This window comes from Triticum dicoccoides, chromosome 6B (genome assembly GCF_002162155.2).
Source record: "Triticum dicoccoides isolate Atlit2015 ecotype Zavitan chromosome 6B, WEW_v2.0, whole genome shotgun sequence".
Lineage (NCBI taxonomy): Eukaryota > Viridiplantae > Streptophyta > Magnoliopsida > Poales > Poaceae > Triticum > Triticum dicoccoides.
The window spans coordinates 229,379,268-229,387,957 of NC_041391.1; the positions used below are offsets into that span (position 1 = coordinate 229,379,268).

Genomic DNA, 8,690 nt, shown 5'->3' on the forward strand with positions numbered 1-8,690 from the left:
TGATTTGCTTCAACCGACCACCGGCATTTGCTGCTTTTTTTAGATTTTCTTTTGCTGGACACGATGGTGCAAGGCGACGACCGCGGTGAGCCGAATGCGTGGTTACGTTGGGGATGTAGCAATGATATCCCCCGCGCGCTGGATCTGACCGTTTTTAGAGCTGCATCCATGGTGAATCGCGCCTAAAATCAATGGTGGTTGTGATGCAATCTTGACGGACAGGGGCGGGACCTCGTCGGAGCTCGCCGGGCATGGCCACAACTACGGCCAGGAGGGGGTGACGGTGTGCCTGTGGGGAGCGTGTGAATCCCCTTCTTGTGTGCGGGAGTGAGAAGGAAGACGGGGAATGGAGGAAGACAAGATGAGATCTTACAGTTCTCGTTTTTTAAATCGGGTGGCTAGCAGTAGACCGGCGGAATGTTTGGGCCGGCGTTATCGCCCATTAAAAAAGGGTTTATTTCAGTTTCTTAAAAAAAAGTGCCGCACAAAACCACGCCCTGGCCCCGTCGATCGGACGACACGAGTCGGAGACTGTCGGAGCAAATGAGGAGACGGGCCGCCCATCTCGGCATTTCCACGCGCCATGCTTTCCAGAACCTTCCCCTCCTTTCTTTTTCCGTTCCAAAACCATCCAATCCGAGCCGTCCGTCGGCAATCCGCGGGCCCAGAACCCACGGGCGCCGCACCGTTCTACAACACCCCACAAATCCATCCCCTCCCGCTGCCAGCCTGTCCCACCTCCCATCGACCCCACACGTCATCGGCACACCGCCACCACAAATCCCCCGAATATTCACCTCCCTTCGCGAACTACGCCTTGGCCTCTATAAAGAAAACCGGGGCGCACGGGCAGCGTCGCCACATCCATCCAAACCAAAGCCAAGCCCATCGCCACTCCAATCCAGCGACCACCTCGCCCAGATCGCCGCCGATTCGATCCGGTTCCTCGACGGTGAGCCCTCTCCCCCTCCCCCGATCGCGATCCGCGGCCGCCTCTCTCCCTCGCGGGCCGAACTCTGACCGCTCGCGGCGTCTGTTTCGTTGCAGGGATGGCGACCAAGAGGAGCGTGGGCACCCTCGGGGAGGCGGATCTCAAGGGGAAGAAGGTGTTCGTGCGCGCCGACCTCAACGTGCCGCTCGACGACGCCCAGAAGATCACCGACGACACCCGCATCCGCGCCTCCATCCCCACCATCAAGTACCTCCTCGAGAAGGGCGCCAAGGTCATCCTGGCCAGCCATCTGGTGAGCATCCCAACCCTCCCACGCTTGTTGATCCGAGACATACCGCATGCTAGTAGCCTTTAAGAAGTTGGCCTTGGATTTATTTACGGGGATCGGATGTGTGATTCCTGATAGCATTGGATGCGGTCGAGTGGTTTTGTGTCATCATTTTGAGCTCCAGAATAAGATAGTGGAGACAAATATTGGGTAGTTTTCTTAGAACTGTAGCCGTTTACACATGTCTGCAATTTTGGTGTTAGTTTTGTTAGGATTGTAGCCATTTGCACATGTCTACAGTTTTGGTGTTTGTTACATGCAAGGATGTGGACATGTGGCAAAACTGGTTCAGTTTTGCTCTCAGTTAATTTCGCATCCGCAAGTCTGTAATTTAAAGTCAGTCGTGCAACCCTTGGTAGTATGTCAGTTCCTGCTTGTAATTAGTATATCCTTAGATAAGGGTTACAGTGAGGTTCAGTTAATGCCCCCCTTCAACTTGATTGATAATACTGCCATACAATCTGAACCAGTTGGGGTCTTTTGCACAGTTATGGTACTCATCATTGTAATCATGAACATGAATTATAATATGCATTGGTGATCAGCTTGTTTTATCTCAATTGTGAGGCGATTGAATTTAAGTGACTGCCAACTTGTTCCTTTTTCACTTCTAACAGATTTGGTGGTTAATTGTTTTCCTCTGCCAAAAACGAATGTCCTCAATTGTGTTTGTACATTGTTGTCCTCTGATTCTTCGGAGGCAGTTACAAAAAACGCACCTCCACATTAAACGTCTGACATTCAGTGAAATTTTTGTTGATGGTCTCCATAGCCAAGTAGTATTAGAACATCTGATGGGATGTTATGTTATCTGTTATCTGGTTCCTGGTAACTTGAAGATGTATTGAGATCATGTGTCCTTTTAACATCTCGTACCATTATATAGGTTATTGATTTTACAGCTGTCCAGGCTAAACTGTGTTGCTTTCACCTAAACTTACATTGCCAACGAAATACTTTATGTTCGGACTTTTGGATTGCTAGTGTATTGTCTCAACCAATCCAGATTTTTCATTTTTTGTAAAAAAAAAATGCTACTTATGTCACCTGATATGACGAGGAACAAAATAAAAAACTGTCAAATGTAACAAGTGTGATTGTTGTTTTTCCTTTTTCTAATGTAATTCATTGTTGTAACTTTCAGGGCCGCCCAAAAGGTGTCACCCCCAAGTTCAGCTTGAAGCCTCTTGTTGCACGCTTGTCTGAGCTCCTTGGACTTGAAGTATGTTATGGGATGATAGTACCTTGCAATTCTGGTTTCTTTTTTAACTAGATTAATGGCACTTATATGTATACATTGTTTTATCTCTGTCAATAGGTTGTGATGGCCCCTGACTGCATCGGTGAAGAAGTTGAGAAATTGGCTGCTGCTTTGCCAGATGGTGGTGTTCTACTCCTAGAGAATGTTAGATTCTACAAGGAGGAAGAGAAGAACGATCCTGAGTTTGCTAAGAAGCTTGCGTCAGTTGCTGACCTTTATGTAAATGACGCTTTCGGCACTGCACATAGGGCTCATGCTTCAACTGAGGGTGTAACCAAGTTTTTGAGGCCTTCTGTTGCTGGCTTCCTCATGCAGAAGGTATACTAGCTGAAATGACTCTCATTCCTGCACATTATTTGCTTGTAATCTTAAGAAGAAAAGGTATCCTTTGGTGTGCAAGTCAGTACATTGGAGCAAGTATATTTCAGAACACAGTAGCATGATATCTAATTGTTTTAATTACTCAAGGAACTTGACTATCTTGTCGGAGCTGTTGCCAACCCAAAGAAGCCATTTGCTGCCATTGTTGGTGGATCAAAGGTCTCATCTAAGATTGGTGTGATCGAGTCTCTGCTGGCCAAGGTTGATATCCTCATCCTTGGTGGTGGTATGATCTTCACATTCTACAAGGCCCAGGGATTAGCTGTTGGAAAGTCTCTTGTGGAGGAAGACAAACTTGAACTGGCAACTTCACTGATTGAAACGGCAAAGTCCAAGGGTGTTAAGCTCTTGCTTCCGACTGATGTCGTTGTGGCTGACAAGTTTGCAGCAGATGCCGAAAGCAAGGTTTGTTCATTTTACAACTTGGATGGTCCTTGTGATAGCACTTTATACTCCACAAATTAGTAGTTTCAAAGGCTCTCAGTGTAATTCAACTGGCATTTGTCCCCAAAACATGATTAGTTGTTTACCTGCTGATGCTCACCCTTGATACTATTTTTCAGATTGTTCCTGCCACTGCTATCCCTGATGGTTGGATGGGTCTGGATGTTGGCCCAGATTCCATCAAGACTTTTGCAGAAGCCTTGGACACCACCAAGACTGTTATCTGGAACGGTCCTATGGGAGTCTTTGAGTTTGAGAAGTTTGCCGCAGGCACTGATGTTAGTACAATATCACATAACGTTCATTCATCTATCTCGTATTTGTTGTTGTTGGTAATGACAACTGTCCTTTGTCTCAGGCGATCGCGAAGCAGTTGGCTGAGCTTACTGGGAAGGGTGTCACGACCATCATTGGTGGAGGTGACTCCGTTGCTGCTGTTGAGAAGGCTGGGCTGGCCGACAAGATGAGCCACATTTCCACCGGCGGTGGCGCGAGCTTGGAGCTGCTGGAAGGCAAGCCCCTCCCTGGTGTTCTTGCCCTTGACGAGGCGTAGGTTGATTCGGTTTCACCTATCAGCTTGCTGCGTGCCCCTTTCGTTTGGGATCTCATCTCGGTGTAACGCTGGAACGTTATACTATGTCCCAAGGAAACTTTGAGATAGGCTTGTCGCCAATTTTTGCTAGTAGATGAGTCGTGAATAATTATCAACTTCCTCTGTGCGTGTGAAGTGATGTGACTGGAATTTAACGTACCCCTGTGGATGTGTATCGTTTTAAGCTCAAAGTCTTTGTCTCCGGTTTCCTTCTGTGCTGTTTGCTCTGTTTAGGCCTTCTTTGGTTCATAGGATAGGACAATCATAGGAATAGAGAAGTCATAGGAAATGCGATGACATGCATCTCACATCCTATGAGTAGAAGTAGACATCATAGGATTTTTTCTATTGAGTCTAGGCTAATGTTGAAAGGTGGAGGATAGAAAGATTTCCTTCATAGGTATAGGATTCCATTCCTAAAAACCAAAAGGTCTATAGGAATTTTTCCTATAAAAATCCTATCCTATGAAATTCCTACAAAATTCCTCCAAACCAAAGGAGGCCTTAGTTTGAAATGAAACCTTGTCACGTACCGCCATGATTTACAAGAATCCTCATGCATTAGGCGTATACATGGGCGAACACACGTGACGCGTCGGTGTGAGGTATGTACATTTCTCAAGTTGCCATTTCTTTTGGACATTTCTTTTAGACGGACATGTTTCTCTCATGGTCTTACCAATCCCGTTCTCTCATTGCTGAAGATGTCGAGGACAAACCTTGGGCCTTGCTCCGCCATCTCTTTTATCTGTTTTGATGCGTTGATCTGAATGCACGCACAGGCACCCAAATACATGGCTGAAATAATACATATGGCTGAAAAGGCGCGAACTACACAAAATACATGGCTGGAAATAATCTGCAAGGCGCAAGCTAATAAAGGCCTAACAGCTGTGACCATTATTTTTCAGAGACAACTATCGCTGTACTAGTATTTAGATGGCAAACATGCACCACTTACGTATCAAAAGCTAGGCTGCCATTGAACGTGCCTGCTATTGTGGCCCAACAGGAAGCCTAGAGGTCTAGGGGAGTAGCATGATGCTATGTCGCTGTTAAGCACAAACATCAGAGCCTTATTATATGTTATATTAGTGAACCCAGCGTATGAGTTGCATGTCCTTTTGGAGGCAAGGAATCTGATTGCACATGATCATATTTGGTTAATTTTGTGGTGCCTTATTGTGGTTTTCTCCTATACCATTTACCGACAGCTCAATTGCCAAATTTTGTACAGTTATTGAATTGTCTGTCTCGTTCTTCTCCTCGTAATCGTACATTAACTCCAGCATCTTTTTTCTCTTGAAGGGTCTCACATTGCAATTTCCGCCATACAGCAAAAAACAAATGCATGCCAAAAGATACAATTGACTTGTATGCAAAGCGATCTCATTAAGATATGAACAAAACACAAGTGTTAGCATGGCTAGCTCACTTGGATTGGGCTCCAAAGTCCTCATGAACTTCAATTTGGGTTCCTAATTATTATACTGGGTATCTTACAATCTTCCTTCGTCAAAAAGGAAAAATAAACATAAATTTCAGTTTTCCTTACCTTCCGCTAAGAAAGCCATCTTAATTTGATCGTATACGCAAGAGGATTAAACTAGTGCAAGTGCAACAAACTATACACCATTGGAGAACCTCTTGAGAAGCTGGAAAGGGCCGGGAGATTTTGTATGAGAGAAGCTCTTGAGGAAAAATGAAGCATGAGAACGAAAAGAACACACTAATCAACAGAAACAGAAGGAGAAGGCAGGACAAGCAACACCAAAATTAGCAAGCATTTACCTTCCATGCAAGCCCGCCTACTTACGCAAGAGAAACCAGAAAACAATCTCTATATATCCGTTGGTGGCCGTGAGAGAATGAAGCTGCAGCATGATCTGATGGAGCCAAAATTCCAAGATATATAACCCCGCGCGATGGAACGCGTTTTCGGCTCGCATGCTGGACGAGCAGATCATGCTGGCAGCTTCAGTCTCTCACACCAGCAAAGGCGTCCGTCCGTCCGTCCGTCCATGGTAGCGGTTCTAGCAGGACATGGAGCTGCGCGGAGATAGGGGTAGGGGAGAGAAGTGGCCGCTGCTGCCATGCATATGTACTTCCCCTATCTGGGGTATCATCTGTATGGCGGCCTCGTATGCGTAGGGTGGGCGAACTTAAAGGAGAGGAGGAGGAGGAGGAGGAGGGGAGGAGGGACAAAACCATGGCACGAGGGGTGGGTGTGTGTCCATGGTGGTTGGTGCAAGCATGGTCCCTTTCTTGCCGCTCACACCTCGTGACACTGCCGTTTTGCCCTCACCGAAGTCGCCATCGCCACCACGGCTTGTTTTATGTGCAGTGTCCTTGCTCCCCCGCCCACGCCAGGACGGCACATGCATCTCTACGTTTTGCTCTCAACTCCGGATTTTTCGTAAAGAGAAGATAATGTTTAGAGTGCAGATGATTGGTCGTGTTGCTATCTATGTGGTTGTTATGTGAGTCTGCTGATCGATGATTTACTACCTCCCTTCAAAAAAGAAGGATTTATTTACTCCCTTTAGTCCGAATTAATTGACGCAACATCTAAACAATGTAAGTGAGAGTATTGATGATGAATGGATGGTGGTGCTTTTTTCTTTTTTTTTTTGGAAACGAATGGATGGTGGAGTTGAGGGTGCAGACGATGTCATAGCATTCTAAAGTTATGTTCACGGTGTTTTAAAGCATTTCACGTTCATTAAAAACGGAATTGATCTGTGTACGATGAATCCATGTACGATGCTTGTCCGACGTAATCACAATCCTTCATTGAGCTGATCGGACGGCCCATGCACTGTCGTACGAAAATCGTACATGATTTGTCGTATGTATAGCAGCTCTCACATTAAAAAAATAACTTTCAAACGTGTTGCATTCTTTCGCAGGGTCTTTCGCAACACCGGCGCTACAACAATGGTGGTCATCGCGAAGATAAAAAAATGAGGCCCATCTTTGGGCCACGGCCGATACTACCTACTTGAGTATTGTAATGTCGCAGGAGTAGTTCTCTGTTTCCCGTTTTGCGGCTATTTGTCTAACCTTCTCCCTTAGTAATTGAAAATGACAAATCTTTTGCCTTGTTTAAAAAAAACTTCCAGATGTGTTTTTTGGTGAGATGCATACTTAACAATTTCTGGCTACCATTACACATGTATTTTTTTGACATGCATACAGAAATTCAGTGTGTGTACAAAGTGGTCCAGTACATGTCAACTTGCCTCTTCAGAGTGTGTCATCATGTGTAGTTGCATATTGAGTCAATTACACCTGTGGTGCTTGAATTTGGCGCGGACAGTCGCTTTGCTACTAGAACTTGTGGTATACATTGAAGTGGACCAGCACATATCAACTAGCCTCTTCAGAGTGTCATCCCGTGTAGTTAGATATTGAGTCAATTACACCGGTGGTGCTTAAACTTGACGCAAATGGTCGCTTTAATGCTAGAACTTGGGTATACATTAAGAGCATCTCCAACAGACGCGCCAAATAAAAAGCGCGCGCGAAAAACAAGGCTTTTAGCGCGCGCGCCCGCGCGGCGCGCTCCAGCGGGCGCGGGAAAAAGTGGCACACAAAAAAATGGGCGCACGCATGAAAAAGCAGGGGTGCGCGCGTCAGTTTTGGCGCGTGTCGGCGCGCGCTATAAAACCAGCCCCCCTCCCACTTGCCCTCTCCACCGCTCTGCCTCGCCACGCGCCCTCTCCGCCGCTCTTCCTCGCCACGCTTCTTCTTTCTCGCCTCGCTGTCACCGCGCCACCATGCCGCTGTGCCGCCGGGAAAGTTCGGACTACCGCGGCGTCCACATGCCCCCTCTGGTGCCTTCTACGCCAAGATCCGCTTCGGTGAGATGCGCCTCGGCCTCGGCACGTACACCGCCTGCGCGTACGATGGGGCAGTGTGGCGCCTTCGGCGGGCTCGTAGGGAGATGAGCTTCCCCGAGGTGGCGACGTTGGAGCTGGCGCAGGAGCTCGCGCCTCCCCGCGGCTTGTCACAGACGAGGACCGTCGCGACAACGGGAGGCGGGAGCGCCGCCTCGGCATCGCTGATATGGATGAGGAGGCCATGGCGGTGATGCGCCAACGCTTCCCGGAGGACGTCGTCAACGAGTGTGAATTCTACGCGCAAAGGAGGGCGGAGCGATCCGCCTATCGCAGGATAGGCGTACGCGGATGGCGGCCGCGCTCTTCAACATTGAGCTCAAAGAAGCGTCAACCTGAGACTCTAACGATGAACGATGGATTGACGCCTTCATTACGACGTTGGAGTCGGAGGAGGACACCGCCGAGTCGGAGTCGGAGGAGGAGGACGACGAGTAGTTTAGCCACCGACTTTTGTATCTTTTTCTACTATCTATGCTATGAACTATGTTGGTTGAAATATGCTCTAGCTATGTTGGTTAAAATATGACTATGTTGGTTGAAATATGAGTATGTCTTGTTTTAAATTTTTGCGTACGTATGTGTATCTTCCAAACAGCGCGTTGTATTTTAGCGCGCCTGCTGAAGTGCTACAGCGGCAGCTAAAATTTGCAGCGCCTGGTGAAGCAACTTCCTACTCGGGCACAAAAACAGCCGTTGCGCATGCTGTAAAAACTTTTGTCCTCCGTGTGAACACATCAAGATTCACCAAGCCGTGTGCCGGCAACTCCGTCCCCTCTAGTTTATCCTCTGTCATAGTTTCCGTTGTGCTTGACAAAGCCTAGCGGAGATTG

General features: G+C 47.4%; 1 protein-coding gene, 1 long non-coding RNA gene and 1 pseudogene across 2 annotated transcripts; 2 read left to right on the forward strand and 1 right to left on the reverse strand.

Annotated features, from left to right (window-relative positions):
* Window positions 1-792: 792 nt before the first annotated feature.
* LOC119323332 (phosphoglycerate kinase, cytosolic) lies at window positions 793-4,171 on the forward strand. The gene is made up of 7 exons (XM_037596962.1): window positions 793-952; window positions 1,048-1,244; window positions 2,425-2,502; window positions 2,599-2,859; window positions 3,010-3,327; window positions 3,486-3,644; window positions 3,725-4,171. The coding sequence occupies exons 2-7, from the start codon at window positions 1,050-1,052 to the stop codon at window positions 3,917-3,919; spliced, it is 1,206 nt and encodes a 401-aa protein (XP_037452859.1). The 5' UTR covers window positions 793-952; window positions 1,048-1,049; the 3' UTR covers window positions 3,920-4,171.
* Window positions 4,172-5,419: 1,248 nt separating this feature from the next.
* LOC119323333 lies at window positions 5,420-6,109 on the reverse strand. The gene is made up of 2 exons (XR_005156267.1): window positions 5,750-6,109; window positions 5,420-5,613 (listed from the first exon to the last, which is right to left on the reverse strand). It is a non-coding gene; the product is annotated as an uncharacterized LOC119323333 (long non-coding RNA).
* A 1,628-nt stretch (window positions 6,110-7,737) lies between these two features.
* Window positions 7,738-8,295, forward strand: LOC119321064 (annotated as a pseudogene).
* Window positions 8,296-8,690: the final 395 nt, after the last annotated feature.

Bases quoted from the DNA above. Each gene is read 5' to 3' on its own strand.
- LOC119323332 (XM_037596962.1), top strand. From the start codon at position 1,050: ATGGCGACCAAGAGGAGCGTGGGCACCCTCGGGGAGGCGGATCTCAAG. The intron at 2,860-3,009 runs GTATACTAGCTG...TAATTACTCAAG, and splicing joins CTGGCTTCCTCATGCAGAAG to GAACTTGACTATCTTGTCGG. The intron at 3,645-3,724 runs GTTAGTACAATA...CCTTTGTCTCAG, and splicing joins AGTTTGCCGCAGGCACTGAT to GCGATCGCGAAGCAGTTGGC.